Source organism: Sceloporus occidentalis, unplaced genomic scaffold (assembly GCF_023333645.1).
Source record: "Sceloporus occidentalis isolate IW3139 unplaced genomic scaffold, rSceOcc1.0.p SCAF_9, whole genome shotgun sequence".
NCBI classification, from domain to species: domain Eukaryota; kingdom Metazoa; phylum Chordata; class Lepidosauria; order Squamata; family Phrynosomatidae; genus Sceloporus; species Sceloporus occidentalis.
This window is the reverse complement of record NW_028316989.1, coordinates 27,530,745-27,557,096: the sequence shown is the minus strand read 5'-3', so window position 1 is coordinate 27,557,096 and position 26,352 is coordinate 27,530,745. Positions and strand designations below refer to the sequence as shown.

The 26,352-nt window shown below is 41.2% G+C and overlaps 1 protein-coding gene across 1 annotated transcript; it reads left to right on the top strand.

Annotated features, from left to right (window-relative positions):
• The first annotated feature begins 635 nt into the window (after positions 1 to 635).
• Positions 636 to 25,511, top strand: LOC149307121 (uncharacterized). Its single transcript, XM_089538270.1, has 13 exons — positions 636 to 740; positions 4,298 to 4,379; positions 5,046 to 5,092; positions 12,521 to 12,672; positions 15,265 to 15,415; positions 16,752 to 16,892; positions 18,094 to 18,251; positions 19,714 to 19,835; positions 22,654 to 22,774; positions 23,121 to 23,271; positions 23,397 to 23,540; positions 24,280 to 24,402; positions 25,353 to 25,511. Exons 2-13 carry the CDS (start codon positions 4,298 to 4,300, stop codon positions 25,509 to 25,511), a joined length of 1,551 nt encoding a protein of 516 aa, XP_089394396.1. The 5' UTR covers positions 636 to 740.
• The last annotated feature ends 841 nt before the right edge of the window (positions 25,512 to 26,352 follow it).

Genomic DNA, 26,352 nt, shown 5'->3' with positions numbered 1-26,352 from the left:
GTTTGACCACAAGTGTCCCAGTTTTCATGTGTGAAATGCTGAAGAGTGTGATGAGAAGAAGAATCCCTGCAACATATGTACAAGTCTGTAGGACAGAGTAGGGAAGAAGGCAAGAAGAATACAAAATCTCTCTGTCCCTCTTTCTCTCTGTGTGTGTATGCCTTCAAGTCATTTCCCACTTATGGTGATCCTAAGGTGAATCTAGCATGGGGCTTTCTTGAAAAGATTTGTTCAGAGGATGTTTGCTACGACCTTCCCCTGTGCCTGAGAGCATGTAACTTGCCCAAGGTTTTTCTTGTTGCTGTTGTGTACCTTCAAATCATGACACCTGGCAACCCTAAGGCGAACCAAACATGGGTTTGCTTGGGTTTTTTGCAAATTCAGAGGAGGTTTGCCTTTGCCTTCCCCTGAGGCTGAGAGAGTGTGACTTGCCCAATGTCGCCCACTGGGTTTCCATGGCTGAGCAGAGACTCGAACCCTGATGTCCAGAGTCATAATGCAACACTCAAACCACTACACTGCGCTGGCACTTTAGTCTGGCTATACTGTGCATATTAAGGTCCTCCATTTTTCTTAAATGTCCTATATTTTGGGCTGAGTTTTGTCCTGCAGTTGTCCTACAGTTTGGTCTCGAATTTGTCCTACATTTTGTCTCTGGTAATAGTGGACAATTATGGCAACCAAAATGGTGAAAGTTATTATGGCAACCATGCCTTATGAGGAGAGAGTCAGGGAGCTAGGTATGTTTGTTGAGATAGAAAGTCACAACTTGGAAAATGTACAATGTGGGTTTTAATAGTAGCCAGGCATAAAAGGGTGACTGTGAGCCATAATGATGAGGCGTTTAAACAGGAAGGGACATTAAAAAGATATCCAGGAAGTGCTGCAAAGTACTGAAGGATGCCACCAGTCTGAGGAGAAGTCACTCAGGAGGGGGGCTGGATGCTTTGTGACTAGTAGGCCTCACGGAGCCTTTGCTAGAGTAGTGACTCCGAGCATTTCCCCTCCCCTCAGAGAGGGTGGGATCCATTTTGAGGAGGGAGCAAGCTTGTTTTCTGCTGCTCCAGAGACTAGGCTGCCTATATCTTCAATTACCTCTACTTTCTACTCTTCATAATTCCCTATCTATTTCTTCTTATATCTTCTAAATTTCCACTCTTATCTCCAATGTCATTCTTAACAAATTCACCTCACGCGCCCTCGTCTCTTTCACTCTTCTCTCTTCCATACACACAGATCGACTTCCTATTTACCCACTTAATCCAGATTCCTAACTTGTTTTCCCTATAAAATCAACTTCTGACTTAGTTTAATTTGTAAAATCCATCATATTATTCTAATCTAACTTAATATACGCATATTCACCCAGATTCTCTTTTAAGAATTCCATCACTCTTTCCCAGTCTTCCATTAATTTGCTTTTTGTATCATTCCTTAATGCCTGTGTTAATCTATCCATTTCCATCCCATCATACAACTTCCACATCCTCTTTTGTTGGTATGTCCTCACATTTCCACTTTTGTGCAAAGCACACCCGAGCTAAAGTAATCATATAATAAACAATCTTCTCATATTTTGAACTAATTTCCTTCCCAAATATACCTAGTAAATAAAATTCTGGTTTTAACTTCACTTTAATATCTAGAATTTCACTGATCATTTCATTTATCATTGCCCAGTATTTTTTTGCCCATTTGCAAGTCCACCAGCAGTGGCAAAAAGTGCCTATTTCTTTTTTACATTTCTAGCATCTATTTTCTTTTCTTTTATATATTTTTGCAATCTTGTAGGGTGAGAGGTACCATTGATAAAACATTTTATAGAAGTTTTCCCTCAGATTTTGGGAGGCCGAATATTTGAAACCATTTCCCCATACTTTTTCCCATTGTGCTAGGAGTATAGAACGCCCACTGGATCATCTGATATTTTATTAACTCTTCTTCTGTATCAAATTCCAAGAGAATTTTATAGATTTTACCAATTAATTTATTATCCTCAAAAGCCAGAATCTTCCCCAGTTGTGATTCCTCCCCCTTTTTCTCAAATCCATATTCTTTAAGATCTACTTTGAACCTTTCATAGATTTGCCTATATGTGAGCCATGACCCTTTCCATCCTATCTCTGCCAATTCTTCTTTTGTTTTGATTCTCCAGACCCCATTCTTATTTTCAATCAAATCACTATATTTAAACCATTTACTGTCTTTAATCATTTCTTTTCTACAAAACGCCTCGTGGGTAGAGACCCATCCGTTCATTTTCTGAATTATCCTTCCTTTATATCTGTTCCAAATTCTTATTAGGGATTTCCTAATACAGTGATTCATGAAATCTTTATTTTGTTTTGCTTTCTCATACGCTAGATAGGCATGCCATCCAAAGCTCAAGCCTTCACCTTCTAATTCCAATAGTTTTTCTTCTTCCAAAACTACCCATTCTTTAATCCAAGTTAATGCACATGCCTCAAAGTACAACTTTAAATTTGGAAGGTTTAATCCACCTCTAATTCTAGCATCTTGTAGCGTCTTTAATTTGACTCTCAGTTTCCTTCCCCTCCATATGAATTGGGCTATGTCTTTGTGCCAATCTTTAAATGGTTTGTCCGAATTTATTATTGGTAATGTTTGGAATAAATATAACATCCTCGGCAAGACATTCATTTTAATCACTGATATCCTTCCCATTATTGATAAATTAAGTTTGTTCCAATTAATTAAATCTTCTCTTATTTGGGACCATAATTTCTTGTAATTATTCTCAAACAATTCAATAGACCTGTTTGTTATTTGAACCCCTAAGTATTTGGTTTTCTTTCCCATTTTTAATCCAAATTTTTCTTCTATTTTCTTCTCTTCGTCTTTTTTAATATTTTTTGTTAGAATAATAGATTTTTCTTTGTTAATTTTATATCCTGTAATTTTGCCAAATAGGTCTAATATATTTAGAAGTTTTGCCAAATTCTCCATCGGATCTTCCATAATTATAATCACATCATCTGAAAAGGCTCTAATTTTATAATCGTATTTCTTTATTTTTGCTCCTTTTAATTCAGTATTTAGTTTGATTTCCTTTATAAGCAAGTCCATAACAAGTATAAATAATAGTGGTGAGAGGGGGCAACCCTGTCGCATTCCTCTTTGAATCTCTATAATTTGTGACCTTTCTCCATTAATTCTCAATTGTGCTTTCTGGTTATTATATATCTTCCCTATCCAATTACTGAAATTTTCTCCCACTTTAATTTTTTTTAATGTCTCCAAAACCAAATTCCAATTTACTGAATCGAAAGCCTTTTCAAAATCGAGAAAAACTAACCCCAATTTTTTCTCGTTATGTTTTTCATAATACTCCAATATATTTAATACCATTCTTAAATTTTCTCTTGTATATCGCTTTGGGAGGAATCCTCTCTGTTCTTCATCTATTGTTTCGGCTAAACATTCTTTCAGTCTCTTGGATAATATTATAGCCAATATTTTATAATCGTTGTTTAGAAGAGAGATGGGTCTATAATTCGCTGGATTCAATCGATCTTTGCCTTCCTTATGAATAAGTGTGATTTCTGCTTGTTTCCACATTTCGGGTATATTACCTATCAAAGCCTCATTCATTACTCTTTGTAGTGGTTCCAAAATTTCATTCATAAATGTTTTGTAGAACAATGCCGTAAAACCATCATTTCCCAGCGCTTTACCTGTTTTACATTTTTTGATTGCATCCTGGATTTCCTCTTTTGTAATTAATTTATTTAATTTTTCCTGTTGTTCTTCCGTTAATATTGGAATTTTACTATTTGCCAGAAAGTCCTGAATCCCCTCTTTTTCCTCCTTTTGTTTCATATATAATACCTTGTAATATTCTAAGAATACTTCCTCTATGTCTTTCTGTTGGATTAGTAACTGATCATCCTTCTTTATCTTATTGATGATATTTTTCCCTTTCTCTCTCCTTAATTTATGTGCCAGCCATTTACCTGTTTTATTTGCATTGAACTGGGATTTAGACCCTGGTCTCCAATGCTCAAACCACTCCATCTCATGGTGGTCCTCACTCACAGCATGTTTGATACCAAGCAGCATCGGGACCACATGCTGCTAGCAGTTTTGTAAGGGCTAGAAACTCTTTATGCTTCCCCCACTTTGTGTTCTTTCTCTGTCCTTCTGTTTTTCCTTTCTGTCCTCCATCCTTTCCTCCCCTTTTTGGTTTTCTTTCTCTTACCGGTAAACTTTAGTGACCATTTGGCTTGTATCATTCATCCCACTCATCTCCTGCCCTTCTTAATTTTTCTCTTGTCAGATGCATCTCCTTATTGTTTGGAGTTTGGAGCCTTGCAGAAGGAAGCAAGTATGGAACGGCTGGAGGTTCTCTGCAGAAATCGGTATCTATGACTCAACTGTAGCTTTATCTCTAGGAGAAATTAGGAAAAGTTTGCCACATACGGACTGCAATTTAAGTAATTCTACTAAAAACACACACACGAAAGAGCAATGAGGCACACATCTGTAGGACCATCTTAATATCCGTGGCACTTAGCAGTTGTCTGGGTTTCATCGTCTCAGAGCTATGCAAGGGACAGATGCAGATGTGGATGTCAGGAGACAAGAACACAACGTAGTAATGGTTGCAAAACATCTAGGTGTTTGTAATTGAAAGGTTCCTCGACCGACAAGGTCTACTATTACCAGCTGCCCTGTCAGAAAGAACCCTGCCAGGATTGAGAAGCAGGTAATGGTAATTTCAGATCTGAGGTGGATTGTTTTCCCATCCATGTTTTCTCCTACCAGCTCTCCTTTGGAAAGGATTCCAGGAGAGAGAAAGAGGGCTGAAATGATCAGACCGCATTTGTACTCCTGCAAGGGATAAGAAAAGCTGTCCATTTTTCTTTCTCCCCTCAAGTTCTTTCCAGCCAAACATGAAGAAATAACACAAATGTTTGGTAAATTATGATTAAATTAACCATAAATGAAAGTCTCACCCATCGCTAGTTCTACTTCACCCTCCTACCCACACCAGCTAATATATGTTCTAATATTTTTTCTTCCAGCTCTATGTTACTTGACAACTGGATTGGAACAATTTGTATATTTAAAGGTAGGCTATTAAATAGACAGACAGACTTGGTTAAGGATATGATCACAAATATATAGATGTATGCATTGGGTGGATGGATGGATGGTCAGACACAAGTATATCCATACATCCAACCATCTGTATGGGAAAATACAGATTTCTAGCTGTTATAGTTATGAAGATATCCCTGAGATATCCCCATGGAAGAAGAGAATGATAATGCATATTTTATGTGTATTTATGTATTGCTTATAAATTGCCTGTTAACTTATGGCAGCCACACAGGACCCAGTCCCTGGTGCTGAGGGCCCATTCACACTACACAAGTATAGCACTTTTATTCCACTTTAACTACCGTGGTTCCATTCTAGCTTAGTGAGGCACTGGAACTCTCTGGATGAGATTTCTCAAAGTCCCTCTCTAAACTTCTAATCCCAAGATTGCATAGGATAGAAGCATGCCAATTAAAGTGGGATCATCACACTATAATTGTGTAGAGTAGATGGGCTCCTGGAGCCAGTCAGCCCTGCCTCCTGTGCAGTAGTTAAAGATATAGAGCTCTGCTGAAGAAAGCAAAGTCTGGAAGATTACTTTCAAAAAGTGACTATAACAACATGCAAATATCATGCTGGGACTCAGAGCATCATCCTGGCATAGCTCAGGTACCCACATTCAGGGTTTTTTGGTTGTAGAACAGTTGATCACAGCTCAGGTACAGAAAGCATTATATTCATTATAATGTTTTGATATTCATTCTTCTTAAAAATAACTTCCTAAGCTCAGGAGGTGGGGGGAAAGTGGCAGATTGGAGCATCTGAGAGATGTTGGCCTGCTGTGTGGAAATCAGCAGGCTGAATGATGGAGAGCTCACTTCCGATGCAACCCACAAGATGCCTTGGATTCCTGAGGCCACAGGTCTAGGGATAATCGGCTAATAGATCCCACAGAGCAAGGACAGCCAGTAGGCTAAGGAGAGCAGACAAAGGGCAGCCAGCATGAAGAAATTGATATTTACATTTTCCCAGGTTCATCACAGCAATGAGGCACTGCTCCGTGGCTGCAACTCAAATAGATCGAGTAACAACTGCAGCTGGCATGCCATCTTGCTCTTTAATTACATCTTCCATCTAATCAGATTCCATAAGTTGCTTGGAAAGGCAGCACCTATTGATCTACATACCATTCTGGACAAGAGGCTGAATTATCCAAACAGCAGAAGGGCTCACAGAGTCATTGCCAGCTAATATGGCAATACTGTCATGGGGAGATGATTAACATAGATTTCTGGCAACTCACTCTGTCATTATCTGTGAAGTGTGAACTTCATAAGAGGTGGATTGCTCTGAGGCCAAGCTCATCAGACCAAAGGCATACTTGACATTGTTGTGCTAAAGAGCCATAAAGCCCAAAGGCAGTAAAGGTGCCAAGTTCCTAAACATCAGGGGTTACAGGGCTGGATGGTGACTAGGGAAATCCTGATTCATCTCTACTCAGCCATGACCCTCACTGTAACCCAGTGACTCTCTGCTTCTGCTGGAACTATCTCTCAGGACTGTGGAATAGATACAAAAGGAATGAGGAAAGCCATCTGTACCCCTGTCATCTCATTAAAGAAAAAGGTGGATAGTAAACATAACTATTCTTGGCATGAAAACACGAAGTGAGTCATTTCTTGGCATGGATGGGTGAGCAGGAATTAGAATAATAGAATCTCAGAGGATAATCTAGTCCACCCCCCTGGAACTTCATTGTGCCCTCCAACTGTCCCAATTTGGCAGGGACAGTCTGGACTGATCCTCTGTTGTCTCACCTTTTAAGCAGCTTTTAAAATGTCTTGGTTTCTACCTTCTTTTCCCACTTTTCCCCTTTGTCATTAGCTTGCTTCCATTCCATTACATTCCATTCCATTAAACAAAGGGGCTATATGGACCAGCACTTTGTGCCAGCCTGTGGGCGAGGTGAGGGCTGAGCGTCCGCATGCTCCAAGTGCAGTGCCCATACAGCGCAGAAGGGGTGTCATAATGCCACACTGCGGGGCTTATAACACCCCTTCCAAGGAGTCGCTGGGGTCAGCTTCTTTTTGAGTCCTCCGAAGAGCAGAACGGGGCTGTGGCATGTGGTTACCCTTCCCAGTAGGCTCAGGCAAAAGCAAACGGCTGTAGCCTCTGAATGGCCCGGTACAGATGGGCCCTTTGTGGCGCGCCCATGATGTGCTAGGGTTGCTCATTTGGACTATGATACTGACCAGCTCTGGCCAGTGTTCAGGGTAGTGCAAGCACTAGGGTAAAAATATCCATGCTGGAGAAGTTTGGGCTAGATGGACCTATCTAGCTGGTGGGGAATGATCGGGGAGATAGTCCAAAAGTAACTTCTCTAAGGGCCTGAACAGACAGGCCAAAATACAGCTGGTTTGGGCCACTTTGGAACAACACAACCAACAAGCTTCATTTATATACCGCTTCATACCGCCTAAGTAGTGTCTAAACGGTTTACAAATGTAAGCTAATTGGCCCCCAACAAGCCAGGTACTCAGAACCACTGATGCCAGTGACAGTAAGAAATGCTATCTCAGTGTAAGTAGATTTAAATGATATCACTCTAAAATATGATTTGATTTAGGTTTCATCGGTAAGCTGGTAGAATTATCTGGGCATTACAGCTTTTAGGCTGAATTGTTATTATTTTTAAAACACTGATGGGATTATGGCCTAAGTAGCTTTTTGAAGGGCATCCAACAATGCAGTGGATAATGGAAGCCATATTTCCTGCCTGTAAAAAAGTGCTCCTTTCTCTGACCATTAGACTGCCTTCCTTCTCTGTGGTTAACCAAACCAGTCTGGAAATCTATCTGCTACTGAGCTGAGTGATTCTTTGTAAAAAATATAGTAAAGGCTCGGAAGCAGACCAGGAGCCAATGCAGATCATATCACAGAGTCATATCTATCAAATAGAAAACCCTCCAAATAGCCTGGCTGCAGTGCTATAAGCCAGGCACAGTTATTTGGCCGTCTCCAAAAGGAGCCCCAGTGAACAACCATGCTCTTTCTCAAGCTGGTGCCCGCCAGGTGCATGGTCTACATCTCCTATAAGCCCTAGCTAGTGGTTATGGGCATTGTAGTCCAAAACATTTGAAGGCACCAAATGTTACAGTTATAACTGCAGGTCTGTTGGGAGACAGTATGAGATGTGTCCCTTTAGATACATTTTATGTACGTGGGTTGACTAAAGAGAAATCAATTATATGTTCTGTTGTTGACTGTTAAAATATATACTCAATGAAGTCATGGGAATCTCAGTAATGTAAACATAAATTTCAAGTCCTCTATAATGTCGCCTTGCAAGCTTATAAATATTTCCTATCAATAAAGTTGCTCTTTCTTTGCTCCTACAGAGCTCTTCTGTTTGGGAAGGGAGGGCAGCCCCTTGATCAAGGATAACTTCCTTTCCACACAGATTCAGGATTGACCCGCAATCCACATAGTCTAAGGGTAGTTGGAGTACTGGGAGCTTATACCTCAGTTCTCCCCCTTCTTATAATTGCATCCTTTTTCTTATTCCTTCATCTGTTACATTCATTGAACTATATGGTTGTGCTATTTATTACATTTCATCCCACCTTTCTCACATGAGTAGGTCTCAAGGTGGCTTAGAATACAAAATATAGCATTTTTAAATAAGCATTTTAAAATAAGTAAACATGCTTTTAAAAGAAGAGGATGGTGCTGTTCCTTCGGTTGTAAGTTAGTTCTCAAAGATCTGCAAAGGATGTTGGACAACTACCTTTCCAAGACTTTGGAAACAAATTGTTAATGTGACAAGGGGTTTTATAGTGCTTTACTGTTTTAACCTAAGTTTTTAAATAGTTTTAATTCTGTTTTTAGTATAAAATAGATTGAACATCCTATCCCATGTCATTGGATCAGGGATGGAGAATTGATCAGATAGGACCAAGTAGAATGCAGTGTCTTTGTTTGGTTTCCAAGGAGATCATAGAGAATCTTGACCAAGGTAGAACTTGATCAGTTGAGTGTCCACTGAGCTTCAGACCAGACGGACCTCAACACACTGCAGCTATTTCTTGTAGTTTCAGTGTACTTTGTCATTTGTGTGGCTTCTCTATCGATTGCGAATTGCTTGTTCCATGTAAGTGCTTGTTTAATTTTTTTTTTGGTTCATTTTATTTATTGTAAACATGTAGACACAGGTAGACCTGGCTGGTTTCCCAGTTCAAGCTTTATTATTATTGTTGTTATTGTTATTATTAAAGGTTTATAGTCTCATCCTAAATTATACAACAAATACGATTCATTTAAACAATTTACAGTATTTTGCTTATATATACAGTACCTGTGTCTATATGTATCTTAATTATCTTTTCTCACACATACTGGACTTTCCTTAATTGCATTACAAGCTTTATATAAAATACCCCTGCCCAAATGTCCTGGTACTTCTGTGGTTTTTGTAGCTCTATCCAACCATTTTGCAACTTAAAATTTGGTTTTATAACTGTATTAACTTAAATTAGATCTATTTTGCTTTTCCAATATTCCTCCTAGAATTTCAACCATTCTTCTAAGAGTTGGAGTCTGTGTGGATTTGGGCTAACTTTCTTGGAGTGAGATGCCACATATATTTGGATGATATACTAATTTTGTTTTTTCTTCTAACTGTTTATACGAGTATTTTGTGGGTTTTTAGGGCTGTGTGGCCATGTTCTAGAAGAGTTTCTTCCTGACATTTCGCCAGCATCTGTGGCTGGCATCTTCAGAGAATGTTTGCCTGGAAAGGATTTGGCTGTATATATGGTGTGACCTGGCAAGGCAGGAGTGAATTTGCATGTGTATTGCTTTTGTTGCAAACCTCAGGGTTTGAGGGTCTGCACAAGACTATTAATGTCTGCTTGACTGGTCATTGTCTGCTGGGAGAGTTCTCATTTGCATTTGCTGAGTCTTTATCTTGCTATCTTTCAGGATGGGTAGCCAAACCTTGTTTACTTTCAGAGTTTCCTCTTTCCTGTTGAAATTGTCCAGGTGTTTGTGGATTTCAAGGGCTTCTCTGTGCATCCTGACATGGCAGTGGTTGGCATGGTCCAGAACTTCAGTGTTTTCAAGCACCAAATGAGAAGGAATAGCTAATACTCCAGAGGACAGGATCAAAATTCAAAACAACCCGAATAGACTAGAAAGCTGGGCCAAAGCTAACAAAATGAAATTCAGCATGGAGAAATGTAACATAGTTCACTTAGGGTGGAAAAATGAAATGCACAGATATAGGATGAGGGACACTTGGCTGAACGAGAGACTTATATATGTGAAAGGGATCTGGGAGTCCAAGTAGACCACAAGTTGAACATGAGTCAACAGTGTGATGCGGCAGCTAAAAAGGCCAATGCAATCTTAGGCTGCATCAATAAAAGCATAGTGTCTAGATCAAGAGAAGTACCACTTTTTAGGGATGCTGTGGCTTCATCTTGAAAAATGACCAGTCCTGTACTGAATCCAGAAATAGCTTTCCTCCTCATTTGGGGAATAACAGAGGACTCCAATATAAAACACTGTGGGAGAGTATTGCCTTTCCAAAAGGCCTGAAATTGTGTGAGATTGGGGAGGGTTTTTTTAAATAGAATACAATAAAAGCCTGTTAAACAATTGAGAGACAGGCTCTGGAGCCTTGCATTGATGGGGAAATCCAGACAGGTGAAGGTGATGAGAAATAAATGGAAAGCACACTCTCTTCTATGAAACACGACACCTCTTTATTATGACTGTAAATGGCATGTATGTATTCCTCCAGTTCAAGAGAAATCCCAATAGAAAGATATCATGGGCTGATTCTGTCAGTATCTTTGTTAGGATTGCCACACGGTTGATAATCCTGATTCACTTTGATGTTATATTTGCAGTTGCTGCTGTCATCAGCTCTGGGTTTCTGCTGTTGTTGTTTTATGATTTGTGTTGCATTGGAATGCGTTGGAAGGAGCATTTAAGCCAGGGATATTACTTGGATGGGAGGCTGCCAATGAATACCAGGCTCTACAAGGCTATATTTCAGGGGGGAAAGGAACTGGCAAAACCATCTCTGAGTCTTCCTTCCCTACGAAAACCACATAACATTAATGTGGTCACCATGGATCAAGAGGCAACTTGAAGATGCATAAACACACACACATTACAGAGAAACCAGGCACACATATGTTTGCCTTTATAAAGGGCCCATGCTCCCAAATATGTGTTTTTTCACCTCCTTCAGTCTATATAAAAGGAAAGGAATAGGAGTCATCTCTTATACACCTGCCAGCCCTATAAGGGACAAGCTTTCTTAACGTCAGATAAGGGGCAACCCTTATAATAAGGGATACCTCGCAATGCAACTCCAACTCCATGTCTCAAAAGCAAGCTTGGTTCATTATAACATTTTCCCTATTAAGACTTCATTTTTGCTTTTCCTTTTCCTAACCCTTTTCCTTTTAGCTGTGAAGTTGTAATAGATTTTAAAGCAGGGTGGAAGCTGTGGGAACTATAAACCAGAGACAATAAAACTAGTGCAGTAGCCACAGGTCTCACCTTCTCCATGAAGCTGCTTGGTTCATCAATCAACAAAGCTACATGGGAATATATATATATATACACACACACACACACACACATATATATATATGATACAACTGATCTGTCTGAAATGCAAATGAAATTACTCTCTGTCCAGCATGAGGATATATTCTCTTGGCTTGCTTTGTGGTACACTGGACACCAATTTGTGCAATTTGATTGTAAGTCCCCTGATGCCAAGGCCTTTTTAAAAAGTAAAAAGCTATTGCACTTTTAAAGGCATGGATCCTCATCTTATTTTTTTAAAGGCAAAAACACTAGAACAGATGTAAGGCTGGGAGATCTGCCTGCTCCCACACTCTTCTGTCCAAAATGTTGAGCATTTTGGTGGAGAACCTCATGGCTTTCAACATTTCACAGCTAAAAACTGGGACGCATCTGGCCTTTGAGCATCACAGTGCAGTCAAGGTAGCAAAGGTGATGAAGGAAGACAATCGCAAAAGCTAGGAGGGGCTGCATTTGGTTTGCTTTTGCCTGAGCCTAGTGGGAAATGCAAGATCCCACCACATTCTGGTCTGTGGCCAAAATAAATCTATTTGTTCAGTCAAAATTCCTCTCTCTCTCTCTCTCTCCCTCCTTCTCTTCCTCCTGCTGAGTTGAAGTGCAAGCCACTTCTGTACTTTGAGTTCAGTTTGCAGCAATGGATGTGAGCTGAGAACAAAAGTGGAAAGTGGGAGAAACTGGGACATTCTAAATGTAGCTTTAAAATGTGACTTTCTAGGATATAAACTACATCATCAGCAAACAGTCTCATCTTATATTCTGTTTTTTAAATTTTCATTCTGCAAGCTATTTTCATTCTGCAAGCTATTTTGTTGACCTGTCTTAATTTCTACAGCCTGAGGCCAGTCAGAGCCACTTGAGCCTTGAAATGGAGGACAAGCAGAAGACTGCTTCTAAGAGCAGGAATTATATTAAACCTGCACGATTCCAGACCCGGACCATCCAGGCGGACCCACTGACAGATTCCACAGACATCAAAACCAAGAGGTTGGTACTTTTTATATTGTTTTATGCTGGTCATCGAACGTAATACATTTCATTCATTCAATATGATTGAAACATAATAATAATAAGTTTTATTTGTATTTTCCCGCTTCTCCCAATAGAGAATACCTTCTTAAAGGTAGTGATGGGACGGATTTCTTCCGGCAGGTTATTCTATAACCTGGGAGCCATAGTTGTGTATGCTCTTTTGGAAGTAGCTGTTAATCTGACCTTTGGGTAAACTAATAAATTCTTCCCTGTTGTTCTGAGGGTGCAGGGCGGGTTGTGTAGGGAGAGGCGTTCCCTCAAGTAACTCGGGCCCAAGCCATGTAGGTAACAACCAACACTTTGTATTGCACCTGGAAGCTAATTGGCAGCCAGTGTAAGGATTTTAGGACAGGTGTTATATGGTCTGGCCTGGATGTTCCAGTGACCAATCTGGCTGCTGCATTTTGAACTAATTGAAGCTTCTGAACCTGGTACAAAGGTAGCCCCATGTAGAGCGCATTACAGAAATCTAATATTCCTCTGTGGGTTTCACCTCATGAGGCTTTGCAGGGATGTAGCCAAGGGGGGGGGATCTGGGGGTCCGGACCCCCCCCTTCCGTTAGAAAAATGAATGGTGTGTGCTGCTGCGCCGCCGCACTCAAGCCCCATTATAATGACGGCACTTAGTCTGGACCCCCCCCCTTCCTAAAATCCTAGCTACGTCCCTGGGCTTTGTATGGTATGGACCCAAAAAGAGAAGAGATATGGATAAGATACAGTCAGCCCTTCTTATACACAGATTTTTTATACACAGATCCAAGCATCCACGGTTTGAAAATGTTCAAAAATGGTATACATTTCAAATATCAAGCCTTGATTTTCCATTTTTATAAAGGACACCATTTTGCTATGTCATTATATTTAATGGGACTTGAGCAAACACAGATTTTGTTATACACAGGGGATCTTGGAACCAAACCCCAGCGTATAACAAGGGTCCACTGTATAATGATTTGATTGATATAGGGGGAACAATGAAGTCTCATGAGAAATTAATTGGGTGGTTTCTATACAGACAGCTAAAGCAGAGATTTAATTTGGACAAAAAACAAAGAGGCTTCTCTAACATTAAATCTGATATTGAAGAGATATTATGGAGTCAAGCTGGTAAAACTCTGTCAAAGATCTATAAAAAAATGTTGGAACGGTATACAGAGGATGAACTAATTAAGGATGTAATGATTAAAAGGGCTCAGGACTGTGGAAGGGAAATTGAATTAGTACAGTGGGAGAAGTCCTGGAATGCAAGAATGAAATACTCTACTTCGCAATATGTCAGAGAAAATTATTACAAAATCTTGTACAGGTGGTATTTAACACCTGAATAAATAGATAAAATATATAAAGCAGGCAATAAGATCTGCTGGGACTGTAAGAAAGACATTGGTACCTTCTACCATTTATGGTGGTTATGCGACAAAGCAAAAACCTTTTGGAAAAAAGTTCAGATGGAAATCAATGAAATTTTGGGAGTTAAATTAAAGTTTAACGCAGTGACAATGATATTATGTATGTTAGATGGAGATGTAGGAACAAGGTTTGGGAAAATTATATTTTATATGTTAACGGCTGTGAGACTGGTTTTTGCAAGAGGTTGGAAATCAGACAAGACAATAGAAATTGAAGAATGGAGATTAAAGCTATTTCATATGATGGAATTAGATTTAATTTCACACAAAATGGAAAACCAAGATAGCTTCAAATGGAGGTCAAGTTGGGAATCTGTCATAAAATTTATGGGGGGGGGAATGGGGGGAAAGAGCTAATTGGACCTCAAATATGGACGAAATTGTATAAAAATTATGATAGGTGATGGGAATTTGTAAGGAAAACAAGGGACATATTATATGTCAATGTAATTTTTAAATTTGCTTTCTTTTTTTGCAAATTCAAGTAGATAGAGATCAGTAAGCTAGAGTTTATGAGAGACGAAACACAAGAATTGAAATTAATGGGAAAAGGGGATATACCCTTCAATAAAAAATTCTAAATAATTAATTAGACGTTTTCAATATAAACTGAGGGAAAGCGCTACATATGGATCTTATTAGATTACAATCACATTCATCATCAAGAATTGTGAGAATGTGGCGTGGGAGATAAGCAAGTGTGCTATCTGGTTTTCTTTTGTGTAAGTGTCACAGAATGAAATGTGTATTAATAATGTGGAAATTGTTCTAGGTTTCTTTGGGGGATATAGGGAGTGGTATTAATTTAATAAAATATTTTTTAAAAAAAAGATCTGATGATCCAGCCTTGAAGGGGATGTTGAGGTCCCCCAGGACCAGAAGCGTATGGGATTCCAGCACCAGCTCCAAGACTAGCTGTGTCAGCTTGGCCAGGGAGTCTGGACGGGAGACCAACAGAATCCCTGGACTGTCCCTAGCCTTCAGGGTCAGAGGTTCACAAGACCATTCTTGCAGGCCCAGAGGAAAGAGCCAAGTGAATCTGGGTGACTGTATCCAAAAGGTTCTTGGACTTAGCAGACAGGCTGCAATATGGAAAAGGGGCACCACTCATCTTTCTCCTCTTTGATCAAATGAACAGGTTCTGTGTCACGTGCCGTATAAAATCCGCACTATTCGATATGCAACAAGGCTTGGAGAAAGAATCTCATATGTTCTTTGTAGTAGACCAACAAGGGGCCACGAAATGGGAGCTCAGCGAATCCAACCATGACATGAACTTAATTGATAAGGTACAGAAAAGGATGGAAGCCACTAGGGGGTTAGACACAATGGGACACAGAGATTTGTCTTCAGTGAGAGCCATGCAATAGATTTTACAAGACAAGTCAGGTTTATTTAAATATCACCTTTCTACTGGAAAAAAAAATATAGCAAGTGAATTCTTAACAAAAATAAGCACACAGCTAGGTAATATTTGAGTACTGTATTTTCTGGCGTATAAGACTACTTTTTAACCCAGGAAAAATCTTCTCAAAAGTCAGGGGTCGTCTTATACACCGGGTGTTGTCTTATACGGCAGGTGTTGAAACTTCAGAACCGGACTGGAAAATCTACAGTTGCCGCATATGGTGGGGGGAGCTCAAAAATGGCCACAGCTGCATCCCCACCATATGTGGCAATTGTATGAAAGCAGCAAGGGCGGCACTATACAAGTACAGTAGAAGAAAATCCATTCACCAGGATTCGTGGAAAGAAGTGGCTTAATGCGGTCCCGATGATGAGGTGAGGGGGTGCCTCACCGGGAAGGTGTAAGTGAAGGGTGGCGCAAGCTGCAGGTGTCCAGGATGCCCGGGGGTATGGAAAAAAGAGCCATGTTTGCGCTCCCGCTCTGATAGTCCTGGAGAAAGGGAGGGCTGGGCAGGCAGGGAGAGCTGACCAATCCAAGCAGGCTTTGTATACAACAAGTTTTCCTGCTAAGTACCTGCATGTCATAAGCCTTTGAATTAAAATTACCATATTGAAATCAAATCTGATGTTTTTAAATTTTTATTTGGTGTGCGTTGGAAGAGGGGTGGTCTTATACAGCGAGTATATCCCAAACTCTGTATTTAAACTGGAAAAGCTGGGGGTCGTCTTATACTCCCAGTCGTCTTATATGCCGGAAAATACGGTCTCTAACTTTTTTGTTGGGGATTTGAAATATCTGTATTGCATATATAAACAAAAACAGACATATTTCCCTTGAAACGTCCTGCATCTGTTTGTAGAATACACAGATCCAAATGATTTGTCTTGCTGGGTTTTGCTATTAATTTGGATATTTTTGTCCAAACTCATTTCATTGTATATTGCATCATTTCTGTTACATTGTTATACCTATTAACATAGAAAAGCTCTACAGTCACAGATCATGTGTTGTTCAGTTCCTATTACAAAAGAACAACCAGTAATGCCATAATGACCATGTGAACAAGATGTGTCACTTGCAACCTGCCCCCAGAAAACAATGTTTACATTAGGTTCAGAATATTGCCATCCAACCCTTGTTTGCCTTGCTCTGGTAGGAGACTTTTAAAGAGCACATGTGGGATTTTATTTTATTTCTGTGTATTTTCCCATCCAAAGATGCTCCCAGTCGAGACAAAGATAATGCCATTGGAGAAGAAGCTCCAAGCCCAGCTTGACTACCTCCAGAAGTTAGTTCAGAAAAAGAAGCTGGAAATGAAGACTCTGAAAAAGCCAAAAACCCAGTGGAGAAGTCCAAAGGTGCTGGACCAGATCTTCTGTTTTTAAAAGAAGATTTAGCATCAGCTTTTGTATACTTGATCTTCTTTGGCAGATGCAAGGAGTGAGAAGGTGCTCAGGAGATATCTGAGGTCCTTTCTGGGCACCCGTTGACTCCATGCATCTGAGGAAGGAAACCAAGAGCCCGTACAGACAGGCCAAAATAAAGCTGCTTTGGGTCACTTTGAAGTTATGATGTTTAAATGATGCATGCGTCCTAAGAGGCCAGAAACTGTGCCAAAGCCAAGCTCCAGTCCTAAGAACTGGAGTGCAGGTTTGGCACAGTTTCTGGACTCTTAAGATGCATATGCCTTTTAAACAGCATACCTCCAAAGTGACCCGAAGCAGCTTTATTTTGGCCTGTCTGTCTGTACAGCCCCCAAGTCTACAAAAGCTTATGCTGCGACTTCTTTTGCTCAGTTAGTCTCACAAATGCCGCAATATCTCTTTGCAAATTTAAACAAGAGTAATTTAAGTGGGTTAAACCTATATTTTAAAAAATGGCAAATTAAAACCGAAGAGCCCACACTCTTTTAAAACAATCTGAGACCAAACACAGGCACAAATGTGGATTAACTCCAATGGCACAGGGAAGCAAAATGCTGTGTTTTATTTGACCTCCAATAAAAGTGGTGTTGGTGCCAATTCGATCCCTGTAGGTACCCCAGCAGAAAAGGCCCTCTCAAATCCTCCCACCATTTACAGCTCCTACTGCTGGGGCATTGAGGAGGTTCCTCAGGCAGAGGGGTACATGGGAAGAACTCCCGGAAGTACTGAGCTTCCCAAGCCATTGTGGTCTGCAAATATCTTAATATAAAATGTAAGTCCCTAATTCCCATGGTGGATGATGTAGTCTTGCAGACTTGCGGGAAGCACTGTATGTAGTCTCTTGAAGCCCAAGAGATGGCCGATTGAAATCTGTACTTAGCCATGGAAAATTTGTGGCAATTCACGCTCTCTCAGGCTCAGAGGAATTTAATGCAACCTTGCTCTGAACAAATTTTGCCAAGAAAACCATAGAATAAGTTCACCTTTGGGTCACCATGAGTAGAAAAAGACTTGAATGCACAACATTGTAAGAATATCACAGCTCTATGACATGGAGCAAGTGATACCTGGGAAACTAAGCAGTGGAGTAGCCTTTCACCAAGCCATTTTGCTCACACTTCTTTATATTCTACAGGACAGCGATAGTGACTCCGATATTGAGAGCACGTTAGATACATCATCATGTTCTGGGAGCAAGATAAATTATAAGGACTACATTTTACCTGCAAAGTTTCAGTGGAAGACCACCCAGGAGGACCCACTGAAAGGAGTTGCAAACACCAGAAACAAATGGTTGGTACTAAATTCAAGGGTCCAAGGCAGAGATGCCGGTTTCTTTCATTACTTCTCCCCTATTCCAGCATCTCTGTCAGGATCCAATGTCTCCTAGAATCATAGAATCATAGAGATCATAAGGGCCATCCAATCCAACCCCCTGCCATGCAAGAAATCCAAATCAAAGCTTCATCCAGCCTCTGTTTAAAAACCTCTAAGGAAGGAGACTCCACCACACTCCGAGGGAGTGTGCCCACTATCTAACAGCCCTTACTGTCAGGAAGTTCCTCCTAATGTTGAGGTGGAATCTCTTTTCCTGCAGCTTGGATCCATTGTTCCTGGTCCTGTTCTCCGGAGCAGCAGAAAACAAGCTTGCTCCCTCCTCAATATGACATCCCTTCAAATATTTAAACAGGGCTATCATATCACCTCTTAACCTTCTCTTCTCCAAGTGAAACATCCCCAGCTCCCTCATAGGGCATGGTTTCCAGACCCTTCACCATTTTAGTCGCCCTCCTTTGGACACACTCCAGATTCTCAATGTCCTTTTTAATTGTGGTGCCCAGAACTGGACACAGTATTCCAGGTTGGGCCTGACCTGAACAGTATAGTGTGGCACTATTACTTCCCTTGATCTAGACACTATACTTCTATTGATGCAGACTAATTCGCATTGGGCTTGTTAGCTGCGGCATTGCACTGTTGACTCATGTTCAACTTGTGGTCTACTTGGACTCCCAGATCCCTTTCACATGTTGTCTCCTTAAGCCAGGTGTCCCCCATCCTATATCTGTGCATTTCATTTTTCTGCTCTAATTTCTCTGTGTTGAAATTCATTTTGTTAGCTTTGGCCCAGCTTTCTAATCTATTAAGGTCATTCTAACCAGCCTGAGACTGTTAGCTGTGCTTCTCCCAGATTTGATTGGAAGAGGAAAAGTTGCTTCCAGTAAGGGCCTGCTCTTGTCCATTGCTATGCCAGGCCAGCCAGAATCTGAATAGCTCTCAGCAGGGCTGGCATTCTTCTGCCTGAACTAAACTGACAATCAGTTTCTTTCCTTGCACTCTGTCCTTGTTACTGCCTTTAGAGGCTGTATTTTTGTGTGGTCTTTTTTTTTAATACAGATTTTGTATTGTATGATACACTTATGTGATTTTACTGGGTGGAGGTATTCATACAAGATGCAGTCCTGTATTATTATAGGTTTACACTCATGCTGTAACAAATCACTCCAGCAGAGCATAATGCTCACAATGCGCAGCTAGCATGTGTACATGTGCGCGTGTGTGCGTGTGCATGTGTGTGTGTGTGTGTGTGTTCATGTGCATGTAGTCTGTCAACGTATGGTGACCCCAGCAGATCAAATGACTTCCCCAAAGTCACTCATTGGATTTCATGGTCGAGCAAGGAATCAAAATGTACCAGTGGGAGATAGTAAACCGCTTGCAAAAAGGGATATTGTATTTCTTTTCCCATCTCCAGTCTTGAATCCATTTCTGAACATGTGAAGATGAGGGAAAGATACAAGGCTCAGGAAAAGCATTTGGTAGATCTTTGCCAAAAAATGTCTACGTCACACCAGATAAATGAGGATCCAGGAGAAGGTAAGTGTTTTGTCCCAAGAGCAATGCTATGGACTTTGACTGTAGTAAGGCCTCTGGCTCTCGGGAACACAGCCAGAACAAAAGACTTGTCCACAAATTTCTTTAAGTTTCAAAAGCTTTATAACCAGTATAAATAACACAAATAACATGAAACTGATCTCCTTTTCTTAATAGTCCTTCCTAAATACCTTGTTCTCTCTTCTTGATGTATTCTATCTTTCTTTGAGGACTATCTTTCTTCCTTTGTGGACTTATCTTTTTGTCAAAGGAAAATACTCTCTCCAGGTCTGACTTGGCTGAAATCTTACTACACACTGAAAATAACTAGAGGGAGACAGCATAAGACCCTGGGATTTCCCACAATCCTTGTCTTTCTTAAAGCTGTAGAGTGTGCGGAAAGGCAATGGGGCAATCCAATTACCTTTGTCGTCTTGCTGGCAGTGTTGTTTCATGATTTGGTCCTTGTTCCTAGGGGTGGACTTACACTCCATTAGAATAGGCAACTCAAATCTTTTGCCATTGTGTAATGTTTCTAGAGTGAAGCCTGAGGTGTTCCTCCCCACCATAACTTGATTTCCTGTGCAAGTTGTCATGACATATTCTATCTCTTGAGTCTGGACATCAAAGAGATCAAAGAATGCTGGAGCTGCTAGTGAAGTATCACTTTGTGTGTCTAAGACAATGTACATCTTCCTGGAGGCTTCAGGGTGCCCATTTGGGAACACCTTGGCCAGGCATATTGGATGGCATGATCGCACTTTACCTGGTTCTTGACACAGGGCTGTACAACTGGTACCTGCTGTCTTGACTTCTGAAGAAGTTACTGTCTCTGGTTGAGGTGTTGTTGGCTCAGCAGTTGTTTTTTTCTGCTTTTGTGGTGGTGTGGCTCGATGCAACGCCGTGCAGTGTCTAGTACTGTTGCATTCTAGACATTTTACCTTTTCATTGCAGTCTTTGGCTCTGTGCTCTTTAGATGTGCAGCATTTGAAGCATATCTCTTGTTCCTTTAACAAGGCAATGCGGTCATCATAAGGTTTTTTGCGAAATTCTTTACAGTCACTGATATGGTACGGTGCCTTGTGTATTGGACACAAGGATTTAGTTATTGATTTGGAGTCCGCTGTAGACTTGGAGAATGAAGTCTCAGTTTTCTTGACTGAGATGATTTGCTTGGCTCTAGGTGCTTTTGAAGGACTCTTTTCAGTTTCGGAACCCTGGTAAAGATCAAAAAGCCCTGTCTGAGGGTCATTTCTCATATGAGCCATGGTGGCAACAAAGTTCACTAAGTGTGAGAAAGGTGGATATATTTGGCTGTGTTGTCTTTTATACTCGAAGACTTCCTGACCCCACTTTTCTCTAAGTTGGAATGGGAGCTTTCTTACAGTGTCTGCTTGTGACATATGTTGGTCTAAGGAAATGAGACCAGGTAACTGTGGATTATTTTTAGCATTCTGTAGCTCTTGTAAAAGATCTAAAAGGTCCCACAACTTCTTGCTGTCTCTCATTGTGAGCTGAGGGAAGTCCTTTAGTCTACATAAAAGAGAGGTCTCAATCTGAGCTGCACTTCCATATCTCTGGTCTAATCTGTCCCATGCAGCTTGTAAGGCTGCCGAAGGGTCTGCTATGTGAGCAGCATAAAGTCTTTTTACCTGCTCTGAAGATGAAGGGCCGAGCCATGCCATTAGCAAAGTCAGTTCTTCCTTTACAGATAACCCCATATCTTCCATGGCTCCTTGGAAGATGGCTTTCCAGAGGATGTAGTCTTCAGGTTTTTCTGAGAATTTTTGAACACCTTTGTCTGTTAAATCTCTCCTTGGGTTCCTTGTTATAGTTGTGAAGTATAGATCTGGCACATTTTGCAAATGTGGCTTTGTGCTGAGCGAAGCATGGATTGGTTGCTGTTGGTAACCCAGGTTAGTAGGGACAGTGGTACTAACCGGGTATGTGATGGGTATTCTTTGTCTGTTGAAGGACTGGCTCTGGTACAGCAGTGAGGCAGGCACTGAGGTTATTGCTGAGGTCTGCACTAAAGGTGGTGCTTCTGCTGGCTGAACAATGGGTGCAGCAGCTGGCGTTAGAAGTGTCATGGGCTGAAACTTCTTTGCCTTGAGGTCTCGTGGTTGACCAGCTAAATAGGAAATCACCTTCTGTCTAGGGTCTTCTTCTTTCAGTTTAGACATGTCAGATGCCAGTGATTTTTCTTTGAGACCTTGCTCCAAGATCCGAGCCTTCTCATTCAGTTGTTCTGACTTTGCTATTTGCTCCAAGGTTTCCAATTCAGCTTTCATTCTGGCTTGCTCTATTTTGAGTTCTTGCTTTCTTTTGGAAAATTCTGCCTGTTTCGCAGCTGCTGCTGCCTCAGCCTTTGCTTGAAGAGCTATCATCTCCAGCTCTGCTCCTACAGACCTTCGTGAGGAGCCATTACTACGGGAAGTGGTTTTGGAACTCCTGGTCTTGTGGGAATGCCAGGATGAAGTCACTTCTGAAGAAGCCAAGCTTGGTGCTTTGCTTGTTTGAGGCTTTGGCGGGGTAGCCACCGCCGGCTAGTCCGTGGGGGAGCCGGAGCCTCCACACGGCGCGGCTCCCCTGCGGACTGAAAAAGATGGAGGGCTACATTGAGCACAGGAGGGCTGCCTGGGGCCATGATTTGCCCCAAAGCAGTAGATGACAACAAATTTCAAGTGATTCTAACTGCTATCAGCTTGACCACTAGAAAATCTGTTAAACGTTTACATGCATGAAGAGAGTTTTACCTGACATATCCTATATCAAGAGTTTCACTTACTTTTGATGAGGTAAAATTGTATTTCCTTCTTAGGCTGTTCTTGGCATTCTTCTCCCAAGAAAGAAGTGGGAACAAAGGAAGATTCCACCAGAAAAGCTCCCATCAAGCCAAATGAAAAAGTTCAGAAAATTTCAGTCCCAGGGAAGGAAGCCAAGTGAGTCTGGAAATAGGTTCTTGGGAGAAAAGTTACAATATGAGAGTTTATTAGGCAAGGGAAATTGGAAGTATAATCCAGTGGCAATCTGAATGCAATCATGGGGTTTAACGTTATTGTGTGATAGACTGCCACACGCAAATTTGGGCAATGGCATGCTATTTTTGGGCAATGGGGAGCCAGTTCGAATGCAATTCATGTAATTTTGCTAACCTAGCGAATTCACGTGAATGCGTTCTGGCCCCACTTTCTTTTCCTTCAAAATTATGAGTAATTCCTCACTTGTGATAAACTCCATAGAAAAGGGGCACCCCCTCATCATTCTCCTCTTTGGTCAAATGGACAGGGTTAATCTCACTTGCCAACCCAAACCAGCCAATTCGGATGTTGAACGGGGCTTGGATGGCGGCTCCCATTTGTTACCTGGCGCAGACAAGCTAGGCAGCGGGGCCTTCGACCTAATGCAAGCCATCCAACAGCTGAAACTAACTGACAAGGTACACTTTTCATAGTATTTTTTGCATCTGGATATCTTTCTCCCCACTGAGAATTTACCCTTAAAGTTGTCTCTTCCAACTTTATGACATGTGAGATTTTATTTTGTGTGTTTTCCCATCCAAAGGTGCTACCAATTGAGACAAATAAAACATCATTGCGTAAACAGCTCCAAGCCGAGACTGACTACCTCCTGTATTTGGCCAGGAAAAAGAAGCTGAAACAGGAGGTCCAGAAAGAGCCAAACCCCCCACAGAAGAGTCAGGTGGTGGTAGGTTTTGTACTTTCAAAGGAAGTTTTAGCATCAGCCATTGTAGACTTGATCTACTTCGGCAGATGCAAGGAGGGATCTAAGATCCGTTCTGGGCACCCATTGATTCCATGGATGTGAGGATGGAGAACAAGTCTGCAAACGTTTATACTCAGTTAGTCTCACAGGTGCTACAAGATGTTTTGCAAATTAAGGCAAGAGTGGTTTAAGTGGGCTATATTAAAACTTATATTCAAAAAATATGGCAAAAGGCCCAAATAAAGCTGCTTCAGGTCACTTTGGAGGTATTTTGTTTAAATGATGCATGTGTCCTAAGAGTCTGGAAGCCACGCCAAAGCCACGATCCAGTCCTAAGGATCGTGTTACAGCTTCTGGACTCTTGGGATGCATGCATCATTTAAACAGCATACCTCCAAAGTGACCTGAAGCAGCTTTATTTTGGCAATCATTGTTTTTTCTTTGTCTCCTTTCCTGTATCCTTTCTTCCTTTTGTCTAGAAGGATTGACAGGTGGTTAAATGCCTGTATTGCAGCCACTCACTAAAAACCACAAGGGTGGGTTCAATCCCAGCTAAGGGGGCTTACGCTTGACTCAGGCTTGCATCCTTCCAAGGTTGCTAAAATGAGTACCCAGACTGTTGGGGGCAATTAGCTTACAGTTGTAAACCGCTTAGACACTGTTAGTTCAGCATGAAGCGGTATATAAATGAAACTGTTTGTTTTGTTTTTGTCTTGATAAGAATCTTGCAAAAACGGAGCAGAAAGACGACAAAACAGATAAAGAAATTCTTGCAAAGAATCAAGAAAAGAAGAAGAAGAAGAAGAAGAAGGAGATGAAAACAGCCGAAGACAAGGAAGAGAAGGTATAGCAAGCATAATATGGCTGTTTAAATGTTAATTAGAACCCTGGCAATCTGGCTTTGAATCTGACAGTAAGAGCTGTTGGACAGTGGACGATGCTGCCTCAGAGTGTAGTGGAGTCTCCTCCTTTGGTTTTTTAAAGAGAGGCTGGATGGCCATCTCTTTGGGATACTATGATTGTGAGTTCCTGCATGGCTGGATGGGGTTGGGCTGGATGATCCTTGGAGTCTCTTTCATCTCTAGGATTCTATGATCATCTCTGGTTCAGAGGGCAGAAGCTCCAGATCTGAGCAGAGGAGCCCATCCCAGCAGCCTCCTCAATTCTTGGGCAAGACCAAGGCAGGAAGGACCCAGGGAGGGGGCACTAACCTATAGACATACACAGCCTCTGGAAGGGTTGGAAAGGAAGACCCACACACCTGACTTCTAGCTAAATCCCAGCCCTGCTTCCTTGAAAGTCAAGTTACTTGAGTTTACAAGGGCACCCTTGTTTTCTTGGCAAGGTTTGTTCAGAGGAGGTTTGCTATTGCCTGCCTTCAACACTCAAACCACTACACCATGCTGGCTCTCATAAAGAAAAGAAAAATAAGGACCCCCGAGGAGCTATGTGCCTTCCACCTAGAAAACGCGGACATTGAAATCTAGTTTAAGATTTCCCATTTTTTACTGTTGTGTGCCTTCAAGTCATCTCCAAAGCCAGTGAATCTGCTCTGGGCTTTAGTCCAAAGTTTAAAAGACTGTCCCCGGTGCTTTCCTTTGATTGGGTGTCGTACCTTTGATAGTTCCTCTGGAATTCAGATTGGAACCTAGAGTGAATTTCCTGTCCTGCAGATATGGGGAGGGGAGATATAGGGAAACCCTCAGATAGCTTGGTCAGTACCCAGAAGCCTTTTAGAACAGTTTGCTTTCAGGTTTTCTAATAACCCTTTCCATTCTCTTTTGCTTTCAACAGGAAAAGAAGGAGAAAAAAGCAGTTTGTCCTGAACCTTCTCCAAAGGTCCACCAGATGCCTCCTCCACCTCCTCCTCCTCCTTCTCCTCCTCCTCCTCCTCCTCCTCCTCTTCCTTCTCAGCCAAAGAAAAGGACAGGTAAGAAACCAGGCAGAAGCTGACACACAACACTTTCCATTAGTTCTCATGGCCCGAACAGACAAGCCAAAATAAAGCTGCTTCGGGACACATTGGAGGTATGCGATTTAAATGCACATGGAACTTAAGAGGCCAGAGGGTGTACCAATGCTGTGCTCTAGTCCTTAGGACTGGAGTGTGGCTTTGACGCAGCTTGCAGCCTCTTAGGACGCATGCATCATTTAAACAGCCTATCTCCAAAGTGATCCAAAGCAGCTTTATTTTGGCCTGTCTGTTCGGGCCTCAGTCCAAATTATAAAGAGATATAATTTTACAATTCAAAAAGGACATTGAGAAACTAGAGTGTGTCTAAAGGAGGGTGACTAAAATTGGGGTGTCTGGAAACCATGCCCTATGAGAAACGCCTTAGGGAGGTGGGGATGTTTAGCCTGGAGAAAAGAAGGTTAAGAGGTGATATGATAGCCCTGTTTAAATTATTATTATTATTATTATTATTAACCTTTATTTATAAAGCGCTGTAAATTTACACATTTATAAACTTACATATTTATATATAATATTTCCTTCCTTTATTAGCAAAGCGAGGCTTTGGACCAAGAGACAGTCATGGGAAGCCTTCCTGCAACAGAAGAAGAATCACACCCCAGAAGCGTTTGTGCAGCGACTGGGACCACAGGTGAGCTGACTTTTTCATATAGATATTCTTAAGGGTGAAAGGGAAAGATTGCCAGATTGTAAATACTTTCATATCTGATGTTATTGGAATATAACAAAATATGTGGAAAAATGCTCATTTTGATAGTTCCAATTCTCCCAGAAAAAGAAAGGTGTATTTTTGACCAAGAAGCTAAATCCCTTTTTATC